The sequence below is a fragment of the Lytechinus variegatus genome, chromosome 5 (assembly GCF_018143015.1).
Source record: "Lytechinus variegatus isolate NC3 chromosome 5, Lvar_3.0, whole genome shotgun sequence".
Lineage (NCBI taxonomy): Eukaryota > Metazoa > Echinodermata > Echinoidea > Temnopleuroida > Toxopneustidae > Lytechinus > Lytechinus variegatus.
The window spans coordinates 3,885,877-3,913,493 of NC_054744.1; the positions used below are offsets into that span (position 1 = coordinate 3,885,877).

The 27,617-nt window shown below is 37.1% G+C and overlaps 1 protein-coding gene across 2 annotated transcripts in view; it reads left to right on the forward strand.

The window, feature by feature from the left end:
• Positions 1-7,323: 7,323 nt before the first annotated feature.
• LOC121415095 (cartilage oligomeric matrix protein-like) overlaps positions 7,324-27,617 on the forward strand; it is a 38,669-nt gene continuing 18,375 nt past the window's right edge. For both annotated transcript variants that reach the window (XM_041608189.1, XM_041608190.1), the window contains exons 1-6: positions 7,324-7,740; positions 9,518-9,596; positions 21,404-21,736; positions 22,207-22,472; positions 23,325-23,433; positions 23,971-24,053. In XM_041608189.1, the coding sequence (XP_041464123.1) occupies positions 9,518-9,596; positions 21,404-21,736; positions 22,207-22,472; positions 23,325-23,433; positions 23,971-24,053 (870 nt within the window). In that variant the 5' untranslated portion in view covers positions 7,324-7,740. The remainder of the gene's footprint in view (positions 7,741-9,517; positions 9,597-21,403; positions 21,737-22,206; positions 22,473-23,324; positions 23,434-23,970; positions 24,054-27,617) is intronic.

Genomic DNA, 27,617 nt, shown 5'->3' on the forward strand with positions numbered 1-27,617 from the left:
CCAAAAGTATTTAAAGTTGTATGTTTCTTATGTTAACTGTGCTCTTTCCTGATTCATAGATGGTGAAGACAATCATCTATTTATACTTCCTAGACAATTATGAATGATTTGATAGCCAAATGAGCTGAAGTATTATATCTCTACTGTTAGTGATTTATGTAACAATTGGCTATCCATACTTTAACCACAACTTTAAACCTGCTATTAGAATACGAGCCAATATGTCGTTCATACACAAGTGTGCCCCCCGTTTGAGATATGAATATGACATATGAATATGTCGTTCAAACACAAGTGAGGACCTTATTTTTTTGCTTGTCAACTTTTACATGAGACAAAATGACCATTTTCTTTTAGTAAAATCCTTTTTTTTGCTTGAGAAATTTTCCTAGGGAAAATGTGCCCCCCCTGGAAAAGCATGAATCCGCCCCTGTACAGGGTCATAAGAGAAGTGTAGATTCGGAAGTACTTGATTATAGGCAATAAGTACTCAAAATTTTCAATAGGATGCAAGCTGAGTTACATTTTCAAGTTACTTCTTGATTCTTGAGACACCCAACATGTTAAGCCACCCTTAACCTCAACCTCGACATCTTGTCTGTAGGCACGAATGCACGGGATCATGATAAAGTCGGTCAGCAATTGTGTGGCCATGGCGACGTTCTATATCTTCTTCATGTTCCAAACTGTTTTTCAAAGCCAGGTGACTCTGCGAGCCTGGCGAGGAGTAATCAGCTAACTGCGGACGGAAAACCCGACAGAATATCATGGCTCGGTTCGACCAAGTTGATTTTGAGGGGCCTTCCTTCGTTCTTCAAAATGATGCTGTACGATGTCTGTAATCGACGGGAGTCACTATATGTTATAAGGGCATTTCCTAACACCAATATGGCGTTTTTCATTCTTTATTTGTTACTTTATTACACGTTACTATAAAAGCTTTTTGTACTACTTCGACTTCAGTAATTTTTTTTTTTTTTTTGGGGGGTGGGGATTCTTCTTGCTCATACACTGCAAAAACACCATTTAACACCATCCTGGAATCTATATATGTCCACACCAGAGAAGTGTTAAACAACACCAGTTTCGTTTTGGTCTAACACCAGATAGGTGTTTATACAACACCAATTAGTATTAAAACAGCATCGGTTTGATTCCAAACTGGTGTTGTTTCAATACTTCTCTGGGGTGGACATATATAGATTCCGGGCTGGTGTTAAATAAACACTGGAGTTTTTGCAGTGTATGAACATGTATTTTCGCCGTTCCTAATCATATTATGAGATTGCCTACAAGAAATGAGATGTAATAGGAATGTTTTAAAGCAAAATTACTCTTTAGCTCAAGTGCGAAATTCTTGAAAGTGTATGCACCAGTTTTGAAATTTATTCATTATTTTAGGAGAATGTTGGTGATAATACTTTATTTGTGTACTATGTTAATTCAAGATGAAAAAAGGGATGATCCAGTTATGTGTGCACTTTTTATACATACACAAATTTGTTTTTCATATAAGCAGTGAAAAATTCAAGTGGCTTGAAAGAACGGGACGCTCTAATACAATACATGATAACACTGAAACAAAAAAAATGCAAAAAATCACCTTCACTTTCATTCAAATAATAGATTTATTAGATGACGTGATGAGTGCGTAATGATATCTAACAAATATTATTCTTCGTCTACAGTTTTATTATTTAAAATATTATTGCCGAACAGATATGTCTGTCAAAATATGCTTCCAATTATGGCAATTTCACTTCACTGGAAATAATCATGATTCATTTGTTAAGTTATTGATTGTGACAAAGAAAAGCGAAACTCTCTCTTTTTAGTACGAATGTGTTGATACAAATCTATAGATAGCTATGGTTTTCTTCTATTTCTCGGCGGATCACAAACGGCGAAACGACCGCAATTTAAATCTTTTCACATTTTGCTTTCTGCTTTTTCGAATGAATATCTTAAATTTCGAGCGATGCTTTTGCTATCATTGTCAACGTGGGGTTTCTAGTTTGTGGTTAAAAGACCTAGCATGGTGCTAGAGAGTCAGTTTCTCTGACGTAAAAATATACCGTGATGATGCGACATATGTATACACATTTTTTCTTTCATATCTTGTCTGCGGATTGAAAAAAAAAACATAACTTGATGAAAACAAAGTATGTTTTTCGTCTTTCCATATCGGAAATTACGGTAAATATTTTACGTCATATCAACAACTGTGCCATGCCTGTGATGCATACAAATTTCATGTTGATTTTAATTAAGTATGAAATAGCACATAAGCCTATATACAATATCAATTTTTTGAAGCTCTTTCAATGTTCAATTGAAAATAATACATGGTGGGATATTTAGAATCTAATCAAGATTAAAGGTTGAAAAACAGTAGTTGCAGCTTACAATTATTTCATGAGAAAGTATTTTAAATCAAGGATTCAAGATTAATTATCAGACTATTACCATACATCTAGATCTGGTACATTAATGTAAACGTATCTTTGTAAAGTCATGATATCTTAGCTCAAAATCGATAATTCTAATCATCAATCACTCAGAAGAGCATATGTGGGACAGTGTATTAACAATGCTTCGAAAAATACCCGACATTAGATGGAATTCCATGCTTTTTTTTGCTTATTACTCAGCAATTACGCATTTTTTTTCCAGAGCTATTTGACAGACATTTTTTTATTTACATTTACAAGCACTTTGGTGGTAATTTCATTGGATTCTGTTTAAACTCATTTTGAGATCGTTACCACAATCGGTACAAAGCCTGCCATTCATTCTGAAGGCATTGTACTTCTGGAGAAATCGACTGAACGCCGTCTATTTCTTAGATTTTGCTGATAATCCAGTTATTATTATCAATTGATATCTACCACGTGTCCAATACTTTGTTTAAAGCTTTATTTTAACAGGAACAGTGCTGATCATTTGTACTATTGGCGAATTCTATTTACCAGCCATCTTTTTTTTTAGTTGAGGATGGTTTATCTACTAGCAAAGATCCATACGACTATGTATGTTCTTTTCGGGGATAAGAAAAATAACGCACGCTTCTCACCGTTGAAAAACCCAAATGCCCTCGACCAAGCCTCGGGCGTATTTATAAGAATGATTTCAAATGTACCTCGCTTGTGTAATTTATTTTAGACTGTCAAATTCTTCTAAAAACTTTCATTGATCGTATTCTTCAACGTTTCTGTTTTCACTCAAGCTAATTAGTTACACGGGTTTATTTCCATATTGTGGTCGCATATGAATTTTCAAGGATGTATCTATATTCATTCTAAAACGATTAACATACATGCATACGGCAGGTAACCATCCGCCATCGCAAAACACTATACATCTACCTTGAAAAACGCCAGTGTTTATTTAACACCAGCCCGATATATACAGTATATATATAAACCCCTCAAAAAAGTTTGGAAATCTGAGTTTGGCCATTAATTTCTCCTAAATCCCCATGTTACACAATGCATATTTGACATCATTCAAAAGATCATTTAATTCTCTTTAAAATGATACCATGCTTGTTATGATCATGCCATCACAAAAATAGTAGGATTTAAAAGTGTTGGATGAGGTCTGAATTGAAAAGCTGCGAAACGAGCAAAACAAGTATGGAAATCTGACTTTGGCCATTAATTTCTCCTAAATCCCCATGTTACACAATGCATATTTGACATCATTCAAAAGATCATTTAATTTTCTTTAAAATGATACCATACTTGTTAAGATCATGCCATCACGAAAAGGGCAGGATTCGAAAGTGCTGGATGAGGTCTGAACTGAAAAGCTGCAAAACGAGCAGAAATAGTCATGAAGGGTCAATACAGAACATGATTCTTTTGTGTGTCAATACAGATGAAAATCCATTCAAATCAAGCCCCTGCTTCTGTAGTGATGGTTCTGTGAGATAACATGGTTTGACTCGTGGTTTGAAATACCCATGCATGTTTGTTTGTTATTACAAACACATATATGTGTTTCCTTGTGTTTCCAGAGGTGTGTTTGATTCCATGTTAATGCTAAGGTGCATGAAAATTATTAAAAGAAACCGCTGAGAAACTCACTCATCACCACGGAAAAAAGAACAGTGACATTCAATATCGTGTAAATTTGCAACTTTTAAATTTTTACCTTGCCCCTCATTTCAAGGCACTGCACCTCCATTTAAACCATAATCACATTATGTAGTGTATCATGTTAAAGAAAATTAAATGATACACTGTTAGAAAACCGTGATTTTACAGAAAATAAACAGAAGATTTTGCAGAAAGCAATAACAGAATCATTCTGTAAATTCATAAAACAGGAATTTTTCTGCAATTTAACATAACAGGTCTGTTAAAAAAAGGGGAAAAGGGTGTTTTATTCAAGGAAATTTGTAAGATTCCATACACCAAATACCAAATTCCTGTAAGATTACGCAATTCAATAAGATTACAGATGATCTCGAGACTCTGCTGCAGGAACTTCTTTTATTTTAAGGATAAATTTTCTAACAGTGTATGTTCATTGATATTACTGAAACCAATGTGAAATTATCGATCAAAGTCAAAAGAAACCGCTGAGAAACTCACTCATCACCACGGAAAAGGAACAATGACTTTCAATATTGTGTCATTTTGCAACTTGAATTTTGACCTTGCTCCACATTTCAACGCACTGCACCTCTTTGTGAACCAAAGTCATATCTTGTAGGGTGTCATTTTAAAGAAAATTAAATGATCTATTCATTAATATTAATTACGCATTGACATCTACTAAAATCGCGGAGGGGTTATCGATCAAAGTTAGATTTCCAAACTTTTTTTTGAGGAGTCTATAAATCAGGGAAGTGTTGAAACAACACAGGTTAACAATTAGACCGATGTTGGTTTAACACTGAGTAGTGTTATTTAAATGCCCATCTGGTGTTAGCCTAAAGCCGAAATTGGACCGAAATAATGCTGCTTCAGCACCTCTCTTGTGTTTTCCAATATAGCTACTGGGCTGGTGTTAAGTTAACACCGGCATTTTTGCAGTGTAAAATGTCTTCAGAAGATCATGTTTCTGGGCGTGTCACATGACCCATTTCATATTCCATACCTCTGGACATTTTATAGATCCAGTCAGTCTTTTGTAAAGCTACGTGCCTTTGGGCGGGTGTAGGGATGGAGTCCCGCCGGGCCTGGTATGCCGTGGAAACATGGGCTTGTTATCAATTCTCCTTCTCGGCTGCAATGTGAGGTGTGTAATTTGGATGGTCCCCGAAGGCCTAATTGGCCCTTTGACGGTTCAGATTAAAACAGCTCAGCTGGATAAGATATCGATCAAGCATTTAGCGCAATTATTATGGTAACGTCACTGTCAATATCTTGAGACGGATATAGCATTACACGTGTATCATGAAATGGCCCAATGGTTAGCTTTAAAGGACAAGTCCATCCCAACAAAACGTTGATTTGAATAAAAAGAAAAAACAAATCCAACAAGCATAACACTGAAAATTTCATGAAAATAGGATGTGAAATAAGAAAGTTATGTCACTTTTAAGTTTCGCTTATATTCACAAAACAGTTATAAGCACATCCGGGCTGGTATGCAAATGAGTAGACTATGACGTCATCCACTCAATATTTCTGTCGTATTATATTATATGAAATGTGAAATATTCAGATTTTCTCCTCATTATCAAGTGATACAACGATTAATTCCTGAACATTTGGAATAAGAATTGTTTAATACTATGGTTCAGTCAAGTTAGTCCTTATTGTCAAATCTATAAAAAATGAAATATTGTATAATTAAAAAAAACAAAAACAAAGAAATAATGGACATCATCGACTGACTCACCTAGTTGTGCATATCACTGTTTTCTGAAAAATAAGCGAAACTTCAAAATGTCATAACTTTCCGATTTTGATGAAATTTTCAGCACTATGCTAGTTTAATTTTTCTAAATTTATTCAAGTCAGTATTTTCCTGGGATGGACTTGACCTTTAAGTTTTGATTGTGACACTTCCCAAAGGTCTAATTGGCCCTTTGAAAAATTCAGATTAAGGTTCCTCAGCAAGTTAAAGGTATTGTTTAACTTTGTGAGCAGCCGATTTAAAAATTCTCAAACCAAGATGAAACATGTGTACAAGTGCATGTATTAGAACTAATAAACACTGAAAACAACCATTATTGAGAATGAAAAGCTTAAACTACAAGGCAAACCCCGATTTTGTAAATAGGTGTCTTATAGACGCCTAAATACTACACATAAGTGTATGGGATGAAATTAAGATGGTGTTTCTGGTCACTTTATATTTCAATTTTTGAAGCACTAAATAATTATTTTCGAACGCTATTTTTTCTGGGCTTCTTTTTTGTAACTTATCACAGACACAGGTGACAAGTGTGACCTTCTAGCTCAGATTTTTTAAAAGTCAAACCAATGTTAACCAATCACTTAATGTATCTGTTGATGATTTCACCATCAATATCTTACCGTGAATAAAATGTTGTTGATCTTTGTGGTATCGTGTATGAGTCAAATAGTCATTCGTTTATATTTGTTTAACAATTAATTTTAATAGTGATTTTGCTACAAATGCTTCGCAGGAAACGAAAGGGTACTTGTGGGTGATGATTATGAATAGATTTACATGGAAACAAGGATGATAACTGAGGATGATTGAGAGGACAACAAAAAGCGAAGAAGAAAAAGACGGAGGAGGGAAGGAGAAGGGACAGACGCTGAAGATGGAGAAGAAGAAGAAGCAGATGATGAAGAAGAAAAAGAAGAATAGGAAGAAGAATAAAAGAAGAAAATAAAGAAGAAGAACAAAAGTATAAGAAGAAAAAGAAGAAGAAGAAAAAAAAAGAAGAAGAAAAAAGAATAAAGAAAAAGAAGAAGCAGAAGAAAAAGAAGGTGAGGAGGAGAAATAAGAAAAAGAAGTAGGAGGAGGAAAATTATGGTAGAACATAAAATGGAATGGAATGGAAGACGGAATGGGATGCAAAATCTGCTCCATCTTCAGTTATTCTCCGTCTTGTCTTTTACAACTTCCACCACGGGAATGCAAGACGATAAAATGTATCATAATCATCAGACATGTTTCTGTCTCCTTCTTTTAATTTCAATTCAATCTATTGTTCAGGATATCATCTCAACAAAAGTTATCCAGCCATTCAAAGCGCACGATTCCTCTCACCTCTCTCTCCCCTCTCTTGCGAACCCATACCGCGAGTAACAAGCCATGACCCTAGCCCAACCTGCGCCTGTACCGGATATATTTAGACCGATTGGCACAGCCAACCAGGCGGTATTCAGCTGACGCTCAAGAAAGCAGGACGTCCTCAATGGGACCTCTCCTTCATTCATCTTCCAACTCCACAGGCTACATCATCAAAGGCATCTTTCCCGTAACGTGTTCTCTGGCAACCCTTCCGTACGCGCTCCCTCAACTTCTGCAGACAACTTGGATGCGAGCGCTTTCAAAAGCCCATCCTCCTCGGCAAGCATCGTCAGAGTTAGGCACTCTCACATTGACGAAGGTCGGAGAAGCATTACATGACTGTTTTAGCTCGGACTTCTTATTGTTTGATGTGATATGATCAAATTTTCTTAATTTTGAGGAGGAATCTTCGTGAAAATTTGAAGAGAATCGTGAAATTATCGTGCATTGTGCCAACTAAAAGGATTTCATACGGTTTGGACTTTTCGAAAAGTAGGGCAAGTTTTGAACAACACGGTAAGTCAAATCAGTAGGTCTTGTTCTGACAACATTTATTTTTTGTTCAAACTATGATTTTTGTCAACTCTGATATAGAAGTATGTACATATATGAAAATCTGTTTATTTACCAGTTCTGGAAAGGAACAAAGAGGAAGTTTTTTTCTTAAAAGTCGCTTAAATTCTGACCAGTGACAACAATAAATAGGTATTAATCGGAGCATCAACAACTGATTATTAAATTTCAAAGTTCGAACCGTCTTCCGAAGTAGAAATGATCAACTGGCAATATATGTTTTAGCCTTTGACAAATATAACAAAGCTCTCCGATACATGAAGTTGTAGCCATATCAATTATTCTGCAACCTATAAAAAAATATATTTGTCTTCTGCACAAGCTTAGACTGTCTACTGGTATATTTACTTTAAACATTTGGAATTTTAAAAATAAGTTCTTTACCAAAGTTTTAATATTACTTAGCTTTCTTAGAATTCAGTACTGAATTTATGATAGAGCTTATCCACTTATTCTCCATGCAATTTAAGTTAATGTTTCCTAAATTGGACACTGACGTCAGTTGGTACAACTGACGGTGGGTCAATTGCATTGGGCTAATTCTATTGCTTTATCGACGCCGCAATATGACTTGCATAAACGAGTATGATCCAGAAAGGATTCCAAAAATACAAACGTATTGTGCCGAGTGTAGGCTTTCGTTAATCTTGACCGAGTAGCCTTTGTAGGCATTCGAGAACCCCTAAGGCTTTTGGACTGGGGTGGTTTTGACTAACAAGAGGCACGCGAAGCACACATCGAACAAATTAGATTTCTCAGACTGTAGAATCAAGAGGAAAACTTTTAACCATTAACATCTTGATCTTCAGTCAAATATAGGCTTACCCTGCATACTGAAAACGTTTTGTGAAGGTTTATGCCGATTTATAGTCAATGAAACACCATATTGACTTAGGGGTTGTTGCCAGAATATATTTGCAATCAATTACAAATATTGTCTTGCAATTTTACAATTGAAAGATCATTTTTAACTGTGATCAGATGACACTGTTTCAAGAAGCAGATTAGCAATCAATTGCAAATTAATTTTAAATTTGTGATCGAGTTGGGTACCGAAAATAGACTTGCAATTGATCACAGGTTTCTTGTAACGCCCCATTAGTATCATTTTCAGTAAAATCATGTAATGTTTCAAAGTGAAAGTTATTGTAATATTTTGTCGTATTCATCGTACAGTAACCTGTCTTTGGAATGGGGTATACCTTTCTAGAAATTTACCATTTAAGCCCCATTATGTCCTCAAAATGAAGAAGACAACTGCCAATTATCCATTTAACTTTCGACTGACACATATCCATATCTTACCTAACATGCCAAATCTATGCAGAATGAGAAGGCTACTTTGACCACCAAGAAGGAAGCAAAGTGTACCCCCCATTTACACAACAAAAATTGAATGTTAATTGATGTACATGCAGAGAGCACCGCATCAGTCATTTTTACGTCGGTGTTAACTTTTGGTGTTTGAACAAAAGCCATACGTGTTTTCCAACACCTTTGGTTATCACCCTTACACTTTCTGTTGTTCAGGTTGTGGATCTTTAGAGACACCAATGGGTGTCAGTCTTAGCACACCAGTTTATACACTGTATCTATGATTAATATGCCATCCATTAGTCTACACTGAGATTATCATTAATAGATTAAAAGATTTCCATCGTCAGCAGAGAACGAACCTAACCTGACCTATCTCCTGTCTGGTTCTTCTAACCCTCTCCAGATGCAGTTCGGCACGTGTTCCATCATCCTTCTGATGCTGTCCGTGACGTCATCACAGATACCAGTCTCGATGGGAGTCGGTATGTTAATCACCCCTCTTTGCTGTAGCCCCACCCAAACTCCACCCTTTAAAAGTTTCTGAAACCTTATTAATTTGTTAGACCTGTAAAATGTACTCCCTGTCTAACGTGAAAGCACGCTACTCTGGAGCAAAGACGGTGTTGGCAGTCGCATGTTCTTATCAGCTGAAACTCAAACCGCTGGACTTACAATTAATCATCATGATCCGAAACTTTCACTTATGTCGACCAGATGTTATCTACAGTATAGGGCGCGTATAGTTGCTTAACATTGTTAAAACTCAAGTAGGTTATGAGCAAATTATTATTCTTTGGCATGTGTCCTTCTAAATCGCAAATAACCGTTTGGCAAACAAACTTCTTTCAAAGATGGTAATAATATTGTCAATCAAATCGTGTATTCAAATGAACGCAGAGAATCAGATTGCATACACGACACTTAACACAGACGTTGATCTTAATTGGTTTTGATGCTAGATCAGATGATATCTTAATAGGTGGGGTGTTTGAACTCCAGTTCGGAATCAGTTCTATCGCTGGGGAGATGTAGAATGTTTCAATAATCCATGGAAAATGATCACTCACCCAATACATTGCCCAAGAAGACACTATCTGACGATGTACATGATGCATATAGTACATGTATTTTCTGCAACCTGGAGTATTCGGGGTACTTTTAATAGTTTTTAGTCATGAATTATTGTGCTGATATTTCGATTTTACAACATTATAAAGTCACTAGCACTATTCACAATTTGTCAAAAGTTTTAATCTCGATAATAAGAAAGAAATAAGACAAGATAAAGACAGCATAATGAGTGGAAATGGCTGCCTTTTATGACTTTAAAAAATAAAGCAGTCGTTCCAGGGGTCATCACCCTTCTAAAGGTGTAATATTTCGATTTTTTTTTAATCAAATAGCAGTGTATGACAAACGGTGCTAGCCTATTGTAGGCGTTCGGAATAAATGCATTTTCTCATCAATGGAGATGGTACATGTTATGGACAAATTGAACAAAGTCTTCCGAAACAAACGTGATAAATCGAAATAATGCAATTTAAAATCTAATTATTCCCATCATGCATTTGGCGTTTATACCGACTTTCAAATGACGTGGAGGGGTACTTCCGGAAATTAACTAACCATACACTATCATTTCTCGTAAGGTAAACACAATTAATCGGGCTCTTAGTTAACTTAAATCCAGGTAACAGAAGCATAATCATAGAATTATGAAATAAATTGTTGGAGAATCATCAGGGATCATTTACCCTCCTCATTGGCATTCTTTATTACCTCAGATGCTCACACATTTTCCTACTTTTAATGGAGGAAGATTGACGCATCCCGCCATAAAATAAAAGAACACTTGACCAAGCTAGTGATCATTTAAATGAGTTCAACCAAATGGTCAAGGATAAACTCTAATCTGTGAAGGGTGGCCATCGAACTTGAATGACCTCTTGGTGATGGTCAACTACAGATGAGCCACTCTATGGCGCCTCAGCAGACTTTGCCAAAACTCTCGTTGCTATCTGCGAGTTTAATTGTCTAATCGACGTCCATCTGAGAACGAACTTATGGCGCTTTGCTCTCGGAAATTCTTAGTGGGGTAAATCATCTCTGTCTCTTTTCTCACTGAGGCAAATGCTAGTGCAGAAAGCCATCCGCTTTAGATGAATTGGTTGAAGTGTTAACTAATCTTGAAATCACGATCGTTCACAATTTAAAAAACGACATTTTGAATTTATGTATTTCGATGTCGACGTTTCAGGTCATTTCTGGTCATCAATCAAAGCATTTTTTTCATTTTCGTGTGAATCCTTTGATGTAGTACATTATCCTCGTCTATCATCATTGGAATTCCATCTTTGCCGTTTTCTTTTGTTTCTCATGAAGACACCACCTTTTTCAGAGTTATGCGTAAGGTCATGTATCTCTCCTCCGACTCGTATTCCATTCCGCATGGGCTTGTATGTTGGTCGCGCCTAAGGCGCTGCGGGCGGTGGAATTGGACGTGACATCGAAAATTACTTGTTGAATCTTGGCGAGGGATAAACAAGGCTCGAAACAGGGTGAACGACAATAATGTGCGCTCAGCTGATGCGATCATGCAGCGCTTGTGGCTATTCGATGCAAAGCAATATCGATAAAGACATTTTCCTCGAGTCTGATGGTATCTTTAATAGCCGAAACTCTCAGTGTTGTAGACTCAAAACCTGTTTTATTTAGTTAAATGCGGGAGAGAGCATCGCGATGAATATAATCGTCGCTACAGAACAAACTAAGAAGCATAAAATAACATGCATTTCACCGTAAAACTCATTTTGACTTCACACATAAACACTACATGCAAAAAAGAATAGTAATGGACCGATGAGACAGTCTTGGGAAATGCCTAACATCATTGCATTACATGAATCGAAACCGGAATTCGTAAATATTAAGGAATAAAACATCAGTATGCATTACATTATATAAATAATTCATATAAGAATCAAAAGATAATTCGCATGGTTATCATGGTTATAGTAAAAAAATGAATCACAAAAATTAAGGGCTTTGTTCATAAAGCCTAATTTTTATCACAATGATGAACTTCACCGCCTAAAGCACAAGACCAACGGTGAAAACACATTTACCTGTTCTGCACTTTCTATTCACATTATGCTAAACAAGATCCTACATCTCATATCAAAGTGAGGCTCGAATAGGGGAAGATAATATTCCAGTGTCGGCTAATAGCCTGTCCTAGTTTTCTTGAAGAAAACACTGATTCCCACCCAAGGGGAGACTCTGTTTTCTTTCTTTCATTTAATTCGTATGGCCATGACATGATGCAAGAAACCGCAACCTGGTACCCCCGAAAGATACCACTGCGGACGTCAGTTGTAGATGCTGCGCCGCTTTCGGAGACTGTGCATTAACCCCGCAGGAGCAAACAAGTTTTTTAAATGGGCGGATCTGATAGAAAGTTAAGATGGCATGCGCCACTTTCAATCCTTCGCCACTCTATATTAAAAATCAATAACTGGAGATGGTCAAATATGGTAAACGGTAGTGATTTTGTTTTACCTGATTGCTAAGAAAGCATGAATGCTTGTAAGCAAGCAACCAGAGGTCCTCTCCGAGGGACCTGGTTATGAGGATGAACGCCATGCCAAATGGCACTTGCGCACCAAGTGGGAAACAAGCCCAGGTCACCGGAATCCGACCCCCCCTCTAACGACTGAGCAAACGTACCTCCTACAATAAACATTAACATCAAACTTACTTTCTCATGTTTAATTAACTGAAGGCCTTTCGTAGTATCAGGGGAGCGTTTCATCAACATTTTTGTCTGACAAGTTGTCAGATCTGACATCTTTCCTTGATTCTGATTGGCTGAGAGGCACTGTTGCTTAAGTAACTGTCGGATAAAATGGGGCTTGTCGGATAAAACGTCCGACAAGTCCTTTCATGAACGCTCCCCAGGTTGTGTAAAATACTCGTGGTGTGGATAGTAACAGGACTTGGTAATGATTCAAAAAGAATTACAATAACCTACTGGAACGGACACAGTGTGTGTCTTGGTGTGTTCAGCCACACTGTGGAACACAATGTGTAATCACGTTCACACTGTTACATTTTAATAATAATACTAATAATATAGGGTATCTATATTGCGCACATATCCACCTTGTTAGGTGGGCGTTGTGGCGTGCGCCTGTAATCCAAGCTGTGGGGAAGTTACAAATTGATGCAGAGGTTCGACGTTCGAGCCCTGGTCACGTCTTTCGGATGGTGACGTTAAAGGTCGGTCCCAGACGTAAATAATCATATCTGATTGATACACGTCTGACAAAACTCAAATACACACACACTTGTTAGGTGCTCAAGACGCTCCTATATTACTCGGCTAAGCTAGGCGTTCAGAGCGCACACAGCTTCTTAAGAAATTACCTTCCGGTACCCATTTACCTCACCTGGGTTGAGTGCAGCACATTGTGGATCAGTTTCTTGCTGAAGGAAAATACGCCATGGCTGGGATTCGAACCCACGACCCTCTGTAGCCTATTTTAGCCTATCAATGGTGAATCACATAGTCGACCAGGTGAACACGCTGTGAACAGTCACACACATTGTCGATTTGTCTCCAGAGTCTGACTGTAAATGTCTTCACACTGTTGAATTGGACTATTTTTACATTGCGAATAATATTTTCACAAAGTCCACTGTGTGAACACACTGTGGTCACACAGTGGGACACTGTTCTTTACAGCAAGGACTAAAGAACATATTTTGGTTTATACCGTATTTGTCGGATCACGCTCGTAAAACACGCTATATTGCGTATAACTTAGAACAATGGAACTGTATAGTGAAAAACATGAATATCTAAAGTAATCGCAAATGGGACATTGCTTTGGCAAAGTCATAACAATTTCAAAGTCAACATTCAGATAGGCATTCGGGGGAAATATCATAAAGTAAAGTTTTAGCAACTAAACTTATATAACTGTGTGGGATCTCTGCGTCACAAAAAGAATTCTTGCAAATTCTTAACAATTACAAATCTCTCCATTTGGGCAGGGTTTTTCGCGACCTCAAATCCTTGTTGCATTAGAACTTGGATACATGAATAACAGTAGTCTAGGCCTTTTCACACGTGAATCTTAAATCATCATTGTAATGATGATTGCTATTGTAATCGTGACTGTGGTCATGATGAGTGTTTGTGGTTCTAACCATGTTCTAGTTTGGTTTCACACGTGCTAAATATTTTTTCACTGGAATCATCATTCAATTTACGATTTTTTTTACCATGTGAAAAGACGGTGAGACTAACATGCATTGAATGATGGTTTACTGTTTTCAATACAAAACGGGTCGTATGAGCACAAATTATCCTGGTAGGGATATCAACTAAGGTTTATAGACACTGGTTATAGGAACCACTGCTAGTACAGTTTCGACCATTGCAAGACACCACTTTGGTGCCAAAATTGCTTTTCCTCAGCATGACCGAAGCCCCAAATTCACGAACCAATGCCACAATGTACACGTAAATATTGAAGACTTTTTTGCGGTTTACAGGTAAATAATTATACCTTTAAGAACAAAAGAGACTCGATAAGGGACCTAAAATGTCTTAACCCTTGCGAGGCGGGAACCCGTGAACCCTGCATGACCTGGGTGGATCCTGGGTGGAACCAAATTTTCTTCTTAATTGTCCTTGTCTGGTTCCCTGTCTTCTTACCTGGTAACAGTACACCACTGGTGGCACCGCGAGGGCGCCATGCCGCGTCTCGGTTAGTCTGCAGACACAGACCCTGATTGAAACTTTGATCAACACGTGGGTCTTCTCACAAGACTAGCACATACAAAACTTGTTTTATATGCTTCAGCACAAGTCACTGTAGGCTTAGTATTCAGACAACTTAACCAGAAAAAGGGTTTTTGCTCAGGAGACTACCTCTTGGTCGCCTGAAGCCGGTTAAATGAAATCATTTTGTGGTCTCTTATTTTTAGTAGCACATTTTATACAGCCCAATGTAAACGGAGATTCTCATAATGTTGCGTTTTACCAGTTTCTGTAAATAAATTAATTCTGTTTACATCAAATCGAGTGATTTATTTCGCATCACGTGCTGTAAAGCAAAGACTTTCATTATTCAAATTTTATTGTTGTTCTTTATTCGACCATCAATATGATACAAGTCGTACAATGTAAATACAAAGCACAATTTGAATGAGTAATAAGTAAAATTACAGCAAGAATTAATAGAGTGAAAACAGAGAGACGTTGTGTTTTTACAGTGCCTGTATTTTTTTTGTAGTAGACACGCAAGTTCACGCTTAGAGTTAATTGAAAGAAAATCATCCTTACAGTTGAAGCCTACAGCTGTTAATTTCATCTCTTTTCTACATTGAAATCATATGTAACATCGATTAGATATTTTTTATCTTCATATTCATGTTATTACAACATTTCATTAAAAATTCAACGTGATATTTCCTCTGAAAATTGAAGCAACAGTAATTGAAATTCGTTAATGACGATTACCCGTCATACAGACAATAGTTTTAATGCGAAGAGAAAGAGGCTTGTAAGTAGTCTAGACAGTCACAGCTAGCCATCAACGGGAATTGGCTAGATTGTAATGGAATATTATCAAATTTTTATTACATTATATCTAGACCTTTACCTTTGAGAGGTTACAAGGTGATACACGTAACAACAGAAAACTTCGTGAAGAAAGCTTGGAAAAGGGAATAAACGCTTGAAACACGATAAAAGAACATAAAGAAGAAAAGGTTGTTTCTTTGATCATCACACTGACACAGGTTGTTTTAAATGTAAGAGGATGCAGGAGCATTTGTCAACTGGTTTATGAGACACACCCAGAGGCCCCTGCCCTACCAAGAAAAATAAGCCTATCCTCAAAGAAATGGTTGATTCAAAATGAATTTTGTAATCACTTGTATAAATCTGAAGGCAATATGAAATGAGTGAGAATAAAAGACACAACATTATCCAATTGACTTAAACGCCAAAATGGGAAGCAGCAACTCCCATCTTTTAACGTCTTTGGTCTGACGCGACCGGGGCTTGATTTCCCGACCTCCCGGTTGTGAGACGGACGCACTACCGACTGAGCCAAAACAAATATCAACTTTTACATAACTAGAAGATGCTTCAAAAATTCCCGAAATAAATCTTTATAATCATATTAAAAATTCAGCGATGGACTTGGGCATGCTGGGAAGGTATCACCAACATTTTCCATCCGACAAGCTGGCAGATCCGACAACTTTCTTGACTTTGATTGGCTAAAAATGACAGTTTTAACAGTATTTGTTGTTGTTGAATTCTTAATTCAAAAAATAGGATTGCGCGCCAATTATTCGCCTGGTATAAAAACTGACCAGGATTTATAAAAATGTGGTCATGTCTACATGGGTATATTTGATAGGATAAATTGTGGAGAGAGAGGAAAAATTCATGGATGTACTTTCCCATAACAAAAGCTATGGGTAACCTTGAAATGTCTTTTCATTATGAGAGGTTGAGGAGAATAGGACAGGGCGTGTCTTAGCAAAGACACGCCCTAAATAATGCTAGAGGGAAAAAGACTTGATAATTGATCCTTACTACTTTTTTTTATTAAAGTTGTTGAGATGAGACAGGGCGTGTCTTTTAAAGACATACATCAAAGACACGCCCTAAATAATACTAGAGGAGAAATGCTTAATAGTTGATTCTTGCTACTGTTTATCGAAGTGGTTGAGGAGATGAGGACAGGGCGTGCCTTTCTTAAGACATTGGCGTGGCTTTTTAGGACATGCATCAAAGACACGCCCTAAATAATACAAGAGATGAAAACGACTTGATAGTTCACCCTTAATATTGGAAATTGAAAGGGTGGAATACCATTCTACTTGAAACTACATAACTGATTTGATGATAACATTATTATATGACTTGAATTAAGATCAGCAAGAATGGTGATGATAGGAGTTTCCAACTGTACAACATACGACACAGGGAGAGAAAGAATATACTCTGACAATTTTGTTCCTTTGATATTTATTGTTGCTGCAAGCTGTTGAATATAAACCCGAGATTTGTTCGAGATTTGTTTACATTTATTTGTAAATTTCACTGTGTTTTTGAACGAAATCATTGGAAGATAAAGATATTAATTCAAATCTTTATGACGAATTTTTATAATTAAAAACAACAATCTGTCTCATTGATATAGTATAGAATAGGGAGATAATGTTGATTATATATGCTGGGAGGGGATGTAATCGAATGAAATTGATAAAAAGCAAAATTCGATACTGAAATCATGTATTTTGCTTAGACAAAAAAAAAATGTAATTATTGCTTTTTGCTTACTTTCAAGTGGAACATGACGCCGTGCCATCTTGATTTTGGCACACATTCAACCAAGGAGGAAGATTTATCGCATCATATTTCTTAAAACAATGCTCGAGCATCAACAAATATACAAGCCCCCAGCGACTCACATCAATGTGTTTTCAAATAATATCCCCCAAACCGCATAAAACTAATCCAATAATTCAATAATAACAGTGCTCGGCATTTGACAAAACATCATGATTTCACGTACTCAGAGGAATGATATTTTTTCTTCTTTTAAATCAAATCACGAAAGAATGTTGGAATGGCATTCCAGAATTCTTGATAAACAAGAATTAAATTGCAACCTGTTCTTGGGAGAATCACAATTATTTCGGTGAGCATAAACATTTACCATTAGGCGATAGCAGATTTAGGTAGATCGACATTGACATAGATATTGATTATCGAGTGGAGCGTTGTGGCCCAGTGGATTAGTCTTCGGACTTTGAAACAGAGGGTCGTGGGATCGAATCCCAGCCATGGCGTAATTTACTTCAGCAAGAAACTGATCCACAATGTGCTGCACTCAACCCAGGTGAGGTAAATGGGTACCGGTAGGAAGTAATTCCTTAAGAAGCTGTGTGCGCTATGAACGCCTAGCTCAGTCGGGTAATATAGGAGCGCCTTGAACACCTAACAAGGTGGATATGTGCGCAATATAAATATCCTATATTGTTATTATTATTATTATTTACACAATTAATTGGTCGGGGCCTTGTTTTATTGCTTTCTTGCACATTCATCTACTCGTGGTGAAATAAAAAAAGATAACTTGCCTACCATTCTGGTTCTATCAATCCTGGAAGTTAAAGGGATTGCGAACTGATCAAGACTTTGCACGGTCTCTTATTGACTGTTTGTTATAAACAACTATTCTTGAAAATATACATTTTGAGATAACCATCAATAATACAATGAATGAATTAGCCAACAATTTTATTTCTACCAAGGAACTAAAATGTTTTTGAGAGGAAAGTATCTCTTTTCCTTCTAGGTAACATAATTAATGTGGTTTGAATGTATTAAGTGGTGAGTTAGTATGTTATCATTGAAGTGGGCCTAAATTACAAGACTACACAGCTTAGAATGTTATATTATGCTGGCTAGACGTGAGTAGTTCAGAACTTGAGGTGACGCTATAAAAAACTGCTGGTTCGTTGCTGCTTTAAAGGTCAAGTCCACACCAGAAAATTGTTAATTTGAATGGATATAGACAAATCAAACTAACATAACACTGAAAATTTCATCAAAATCGGATGTCAAATAAGAAAGTTGTGACATTTAATTTAGTTTTGCTTATTTTTCACAAAACAGTAATATATGCTCAACTCATTGATGTGCAAATGAGAGAGTCGTTCATGTCACTCACTCTCTATTTCTTTAGTTTTTTTATTGTGTGAATTATACAATATTTCAGTTTTTACAGCTTGACAATTGGAACCAACTTTATTTAACCACCAACTGTTAAAATAATGGTAATTGCACATGTTCAGGGAGAAATACAATTTGTTTCACATGACGATGAGGAGAAAATTAGAATTTTTCATATTTCATATAATGAAATACAAAAGATGAGTGGATGACGTCGACTGTTTGCTCATTTGCATACCAACCAGGATATACAAGAACTGTTTTTTGAAATTAATCAAGACTTAAAAATGTCATTACTTTCTCAGTTTACAACCGATTTTGATGAAATTTTCAGTGTTGTGTTTGTTGGATTTTTATTCTTTTATTCAAACCAAGTTTTTTTTTATTGGGGTGGACTTGTTCTTTAAGCTTAGCCTTCGATTTTTGAGTAACCGATATTTCTGCCACGCCAAACAAACTTAGGATATATCTGTTAATGGGGTCAGCTATAATGCAAACCTAGATAAAAGAGTGCAACCGACATTAAATATGGGTCAACTAAAACGACAGGTGATACTGAAAAATAAATAGCTGGTCTGTCAAAGTTGTTAGACTAAATTTTCTTAAATATGATGTCTTAGGATTTTGAAACATATTTCTTTAAAATAAAAAGAGAAAAATAATTCGGTCTAGAGTCTTGAGTAACACATCTTGTATTGCATTGTCAAGTAGACTTGACGAGTGAGCTATGTGATATTTACACATGTTGGTCTAATTTCTATTTTCACATACTTATTGAAACTTAAATTTCTAACTTACTGTTTTTTTTTGTTTCTGACTGGAGAATATATGATATAAATCAGATGTATGATTTGGTCTAACGTAATACAGTGTTTAAGATGTTTGAGATAAATATATGGCATGAAGAACACAAATATTAGGATCCATGTTTTGCAGATGCTTTGTCTAGGTCTATTATTATCAATCTAGTTCTTGCAATATACAATGAATGCATCAAGATGGTTGCAACTACAATTAAAATACATGTATTTGAACAACGAAAAAAATCTGCAATTTCGAATAATACCGGTTTGAAAAAAATACTAGAAATAATATTATGGAATTTGATTTCCTTATAATGATGATGATGAAGATGATAATAGTAATAATAATAATAACGGAATATCTATCAAGGGTAACCACTTAAGTTCCTAAAACTGTTCTCCCAGCGGGCCATGCTATTATAACCCCGGCTAAGCTAGGCTACCTATTCAGGTGCACCCAGCTTTTTGAGGAATTACTTCCTGTCGGTATCCATTTACCTAACCTGGGTCGAGTGCAGCACACTGTGGATGAATTCCTAGCTGAAGGAAACTACGCCATGGCTGGGATTCGAACCCACGACCCTCTCTTTCATCACCAGGATCCCGACATACGAAAATTGAGCGATCAATCACAAGTCAGTTGCGCATGAGTAATTAATTAAAACTTGGGAAAGTCAGTGACGCAATTATTTGAATTTACAAAATCCTTTCCCCAAAATATGATGAACACCCATACATGCATGCATTATTTGTTTCCGATCAGCACATTTCGTCTACAAAGGCAAAAAATTCTCACATTTCTTAATTATCAAAGACTGGGTGCTTTCCATATTAAGGGTTGATAGGATCAACCGAATCTCATTTTAAAGCAGATACGAACCAATAGCGCCATCTCGAGTCCTCAACTACTCATACCTGGTCAGTTTCCTGACCCATAATGCTAGTGTAGTCTAGTATAAAATTAGACCCACTTGAATCATAACATGCTAATTAACTACTCAATACATTTATACCGCACTGATTATGTTACCAAGTAGCAAAACAATCACTTTCCTCTCAAAATATTTTAGTTGTTTCTCTATACAAATAAAATTCTAGATCAATTTAATCTCTGTAGTATTAGTCGATATCTGAAAACGTATATCTTAAGACTATGTATTAATAACACACAGTCAATGAGAGACCGCACACTGTTCACTTCCCCTTTAAGACAGTACACTGATGTATCCTGTATAGTACAGTATAAATCTGAAACATATGCCTAACTATTATTTCATGAGCTCCACTTACATGTTCCATTTGACCGTTTATATCTTTCATCCAATACTTCACTCTGCTACATATTTAGATAATGTGAAATTTTGTCAATATCAATGCGTCGAAACAGTTTGTATATTGTGTTTTATGTGTGAGCTAAAAAGTTGATAAAATATACTGTGTTGTATACCCAGAAGATGCCATTCTATTGAAGTTCCTAATATTAAGTGATCCACCTCCCATCTAGGAATATCTTTCAATCACAATTGGAGCATTATTCAAGCAATTACACTGTACCGTACTTATCGAATGTCAGCAAATTTACAACAAACATCAAATAACCCTGTATGGCTTCTGTGTAGGTAAAAAGTGTACATGCAGTACATGTAAGAGATAAAAAGATCCATAACTTGCATTGAATCGAATTAAACTTAATAATGTTATTCTAAACTTTTTTTTACAGAAGCAGATCTTTTCGACGGCTTCAGTATCTACAATTCTCGCATCCCCGGCATCTCGCCGGCCCCTCAGGAGAACTCCAACATCTACGGCGATGCGTTCTTCTTCAACGGTATGGGCATCCGCTACCCCGTCATAGCCAACGAGGAATTCTACAAGAAATTCGCCAAGGAGATGCGGAAGAACGAGGACGTGTACTTCGTGATACGATCACGACTAGCTCCTCGGCAACATGGCGTCTTCTTCGGGGTGTACTCCAGTAATTACTACTCACCCGACAGCTTCAGATCCCCACTCAGGTTCGAGCTCTCCTACAACGGAACCAATGGAGGAAAATGTATGTTAAAAAGAATATCAATTATTCTATAACTGTAACGGAATATTCATTATCTTGACATTTTATGGTTATCCTATGAACTTGTCAAAAATTACGAATATAGACGAAATGTTTGTTTATCAATGTCAGTGAAAATAAATTGATCTGTTTAAAACATTACTCAAAGATTCGAGGATGCTCTTGTTTGTGATGACATTTCGGTTAAGACACAATGCATTTCAATTCAATTCTGTGAGATTGACTAAAAGTTCTCATCCAGTTTCCAAATGCTATCTGACCATCTAGTAATTTTTGGAGTGTTGCATAATTATGTTGATACATGTGGAATAAATCCTGATAAGCTCAAAGAAAAATGTTTGCCTTTTAATGGTTAATCAAAGTTATATACTACCTAACCAATCACCACAGCGAAATTGTATTATTACTGCTATGATCCCGGTAAAGGTCCCCTTTTCTTTCCATCATTACAGTGGTACTCAAATACCGAATAGGAGACCAGCAGCGCCAGGCGGAGTTCGCCAACCTCCCGATCGTCGACGGCGACTGGCATACCATCCTCCTCCAGTTCCACTCCGAGCGATCCGGTACGACCCTCACACTCTATGTCGACTGCAGGCTCGCTAAGCAGATGGACATCGATGACAGGCTGTCACGGGTCTTTTCCCGGACGGTGATCGACGGTTCGGAGATGAGACTGGGCCAGGCCGGTTACGGCATGACTGCAAACCCGTTGAAGGTAGGACAAATTGACGTTTGTTTGCTTAATTTTTCACTACGTAACATAATAATTACATTGATAAAAAAGGACATACTTTCATAAGCATAGTGTGAATACTATTTGAATGAATATGATATAAATCTATTATAAAAGAATGTTATGTTTTTTTATATGACGACCATATGCACATCTATCGTCTCAATTTAACTATTTTAAGAGTAATCTACGCCCTATTAAATAGCACCTGGCAATGGTTTGTTTTTGAAAGAATACTTGTGAGTGGCTCCTTGTAATAGTGTTTAAAAGAAATGCACTTGCAAAAATGATCTTGAATGATCATTGTCATTTTACAACTGATAGTAATAATTATAATAATAATAACAACGCAGTTCTTGCATATTACATTAAAACACAATGTCCCTATGTGCTTCCAAATGACTTGGACACTATTACCCTGTCTTTAACCCTGTAACCATTTACAGCGCGGTGGCGTTTCAAGGAATAAGTTCCTGACACGTACCCATTTACCATTTACTTGTAAAGATCAGTAATTTGTTTACACGAACATAATAGAAATGAATTAATAATAATGTTCATACAGTACAGACAAATCTGTTAACATAACAATTAGATAGGCATTAAATGTCAAATATTTGTAATTAAAATGTGATTGCAAATAAATTTATCGAAATTACGGAAAGCAATATGATTTTACTCAGGTTTACCTCGAAAGAGAGAAGGGAGAAATATTTTGAAAATGCAACAGCATGCAACAACAGAAATTTGATTATGTTATTAATGTTGACAACTAGTCCAAGAGGGTACACTGTTGGGTGCATTTGTCTTAATCTACCACGTTTCTTAACACAGGGTACGATCCAGAATGCTAAATTTGTATATGGCGGTCCGATCATAGACGTGCTTCATTTGCTGTCGTGCAGTCTCTCAACGGAGCCAAAGCCATTGGATGTCGATGGATGTAAGATATATTTCCTTTTTTTATTCCTTGTGCCACAGTCTTATCAAAGAGACCCGACACCGGATACAACAATAGGATTGAGTTATTGGGAATCACGCGATATCGATCGGTGTAGAGTTGCTTCTCTGATATGACTGGGGCATTATTTGCAACTTCAACATGATCACGTTTTAAAGCTACTAAAACCCGGATTTTACAAATGATATACTGCCAGACTCGTAATAATATCATGCAGTTTATCACTCAATTACGAAATTGTAATTGCAATTGTCCAACCTTACAATAGATCTATGTCTTCGTGCTTGGAAAGAAGTTCTTCAACATCCCATAGAACCACCGATGTATTTCTATGTACATATACCTGGCAATGAAGAAAAAGTGCAATGCACCTATTATCATGCTAAGTGTGAATGAAAATACTGAAGTGTATTTGAATCTTGATACTCGGTCAACAAATGTTATTTCAATTTAAATCCAAAGCTGGATGAAAGAGGAACAAGAAATAAAATACCTTATTTTTTATGTTTTCTTTCAAAGGGCCTGGTGCGACGGTTTTGATGGATGCTTTCCAATCCTTATCGAATACACTCATGGTCTTGAAAAATGGCATGGATGAACAAGTAAGTATATCAGCCAGAAGATCAATTCACTCTCATACCTCTACTAAAACTTTCTTACTCGCGTTATGGTGTTAAGTACCCTTAACATGACCGCTCTTCTCGTTTCTCATTTGAGGAGGAAAAAAGACATCCAGACAAGTCACATTTTCTCTTTACAAATGAGAGAATTGTCTGTTGAAAAGGAAAGTTTTCTAACTCTCACCTTTGCGTTTGCCACGCGCATAGAAAAGTCTAGTAATTATTTCCACATGACGTAGAACTAGTGTAATATCTTTTGTCAAAACTGATTTTGAAAGGGAGTATATTTTCGAACATCACGTTACGAGTATAATACTTGCTAGGAGACGTTTTATGTACACGTCATGTTATTCTAGAAATTTTCAGAATAACATGAATGGTCCGTCACACTCACCAAGTTGAGTCTATATACATGTTTTTCGTCACCCTCACCTTCATTAAAACGAGTATCATATTTTCTCCACCCTCACAATACCAAGTCTTACAAGTAGTTCATACTTATCGAGTAAACACTACATTTTTTCTCCCTAACAGTCATGTTTGATATATGCGTCACCCTCACCAAGTCAAATCAACATATTCACCTTCCTCAATAAGTCGAGTCTTATTTTTTCGTCACCCTCACCTAGATAAATATATATTTTCGTCACACTCACCTAGATGACTCTTATATTTTCGTCACCCTCGCCTAGATGAGTATAACACATTTTTTAAAACTCGACTTGGTAAAGTATAAGACTCGATTGAATGAGGATAACGAATATGCTACACTCGTTTTGGTGAGATTGACGAATATGCTATACCCGTTTTGGTGAGGTTGACGAATATGTAAGACCTGCCTTGGTCGTGATCGCAGATATGCTATACTCGCCTTGGTCAGGATAACGAATATGCTAGACTCGTTTTGGTGAGGGTGACAAATATGGTAGACTCATTTTGGTGAGGGTGACGAATATGTTAGACTCCGTTTGTCGAGGATGATAAAAATGCTAGACTCATTTTGGTGAGGGTAACAGATATGTTAGACACGTTTTGGTGAGGGTGACGAATATGTTAGACTCGTTTTGGTGAGGGTGACAAATATGGTAGACTCATTTTGGTGAGGGTGACGAATATTCTAATTCTAGACTCGTTTTGGTGAGGGCGACGAATATGTTAGACTCGTTCGGGTAAGGGTGACAAATATGCAAGACTCGTTTTGGTGAGGGTATTGAATATGGTAGACTCGTTTTGTGAGGGTGACGAATATGGTAGACTCGTTTTGGCAAAGGTGACGAATATTCTAGACTCGTTTTGGTGAGGGTGACAAATATGGTAGACTCATTTTGGTGAGGGTGACAAATATGTTAGACTCGTTTTGGTGAGGGTGACGAATATGATAGAATCGCTTTAGTGAGGGTCACGAATATGGGAGGCACGTTTTGGTGAGAGTAACAAATATGTTAGACTCTTGTTTGGTTAGGTTGACGAATATGGTAGGCTCGTTTTTGTGAGGGTGACGAATATGGTAGACTCGTTTTGGTAAGGGTGTCTTGGTAAGGGTGACGAATATTCTAATTCTAGACTCGTTTTAGTGGGGGCGACGACTATGTTAGACTCGTTTGGGTAAGGGTGATAAATAGGTTAGACTATTTTTGGTGAGGGTGATGAATATGCTAGACTCGTTTTTGTGAGGTTATTGAATATGGTAGACTCGTTTTGTGAGGGTGGCGAATATGGTAGACTCATTTTGGTAAGGAATACGAAAGTATGAGACTCGACTGAGTAAGGGTGACGAATATTCTAGACTCGTTTTGGTGAGGGTGACAAATATGCTAGACACGTTTTGGTGAAGGCGACGAATATGGTAGACTCGTATTGGTAAGGGTGACGAATATTCTAATTCTAGACTCGTTTGAGTAAGGGTGACAAATATGCAAGACTCGTTTTGGTGAGGGTATTGAATATGGTAGACTCGTTTTGTGAGGGTATTGAATATGGTAGACTAGTTTTTGTGAGGGTACTGAATATGGTAGACTCGTTTTGGTGAGGAACACGAAAGTATAAGACTCGACTGAGTAAGGGTGACGAATAATCTAGACTCGACATGGTCAGGATAACGAATATGCTAAACTCTTTTGGTGAGGGTGAGGAATATACTGGACCCGTTTTGGTGAGGGTAATGAATATGGTAGACTCGACTTGGCAAGGGTGACGAAAGTATGAAACTCGACAAAGTAAGGGTGACGAATATACTAAACTCATTTTGGTGAGGGGGACGAATATGTTAGACTCATTTTTGTGAGGGTCACGAATATTCTAATTCTAGACTCGTTTGGGTAAGGGTGACGAATATGTTAGACTATTTTGGTGAGGGTGGCGAATATGCACGACTCGTTTTGGTGAGGGTATTGAATATGGTAGACTCGTTTTGTGAGGGTATTGAATATGGTAGACTAATTTTTGTGAGGATATTGAATATGGTAGACTCGTTTTGGTGAGGAACACGAAAGTATGAGACTCGACTGAGTAAGGGTGACGAATAACCTAGACTCGACTTGGCAAGGGTGACGAAAGTATGAGACTCGACTAAGTAAGGGTGACGAATATACTAAACTCATTTTTGTGAGGGTCACGAATATTCTAATTCTAGACTCGTTTTGGTGAGGGCGACGAATATGTTAGATTCGTTTGGGTATTGGTGACGAATATGTTAGACTATTTTGGTGAGGGTGACGAATATGCTACACTCGTTTTTGTGAGGTATTGAATATGGTAGACTCGTTTTGGCAAAGGTGACGAATATTCTAGACACGTTTTGTTGAGGGCGACGAATATGTTAGACTCTTTTTGGTTAGGGTGACGAATATGGTAGACTCATTTTTGTGAGGGTGACGAATATGGTAGACTCGTTTTGGTAAGGGTGACGGATATTCTAATTCTAGACTCGTTTTGGTGAGGGCGACGAATATGTTAGACTCGTTTGGGTGAGGGTGACGAATCTGCTAGACTCGTTTTTGAATATGGTAGACTCGTTTTGTGAGGGTGGCGAATGTGGTAGACTCATTTTGGTGAGGAACACGGAAGTATGAGACTCGACTGAGTAAGGGTGACGAATATTCTAGACTCGACATGGTCAGGATAACGAATATGCTAAACTCTTTTGGTGAGGGTGACGAATGTACTAGACCCGTTTTGGTGAGGGTAATGAATATGGTAGACTCGACTTGGCGAGGGTGACGAAAGTATGAGACTCGACTAAGTAAGGGTGACGAATATTCTAGACTCATTTTGGCGAGGTCAATGAATATACTAAACTCGTTTTGGTGAGGGTGGCGCAAAAATACTAAAATCGTTTTGGTGATGGTGACGAATATACTAATCTCGTTTTGGTGAGGGTGACGAATACGCTACGCCGATCTTGGTGACGGTAACAAAAAATGCTAGACTCGGTTTGGTGAGGGTAACGAATATGCTGGACTTGTTTTGGTTAGGGTGGGGAATATTGTAAAATCGACTTGGTGAGGGTGACGAAAGTATAAGACTCGACTGAGTGAGGGTGACGAA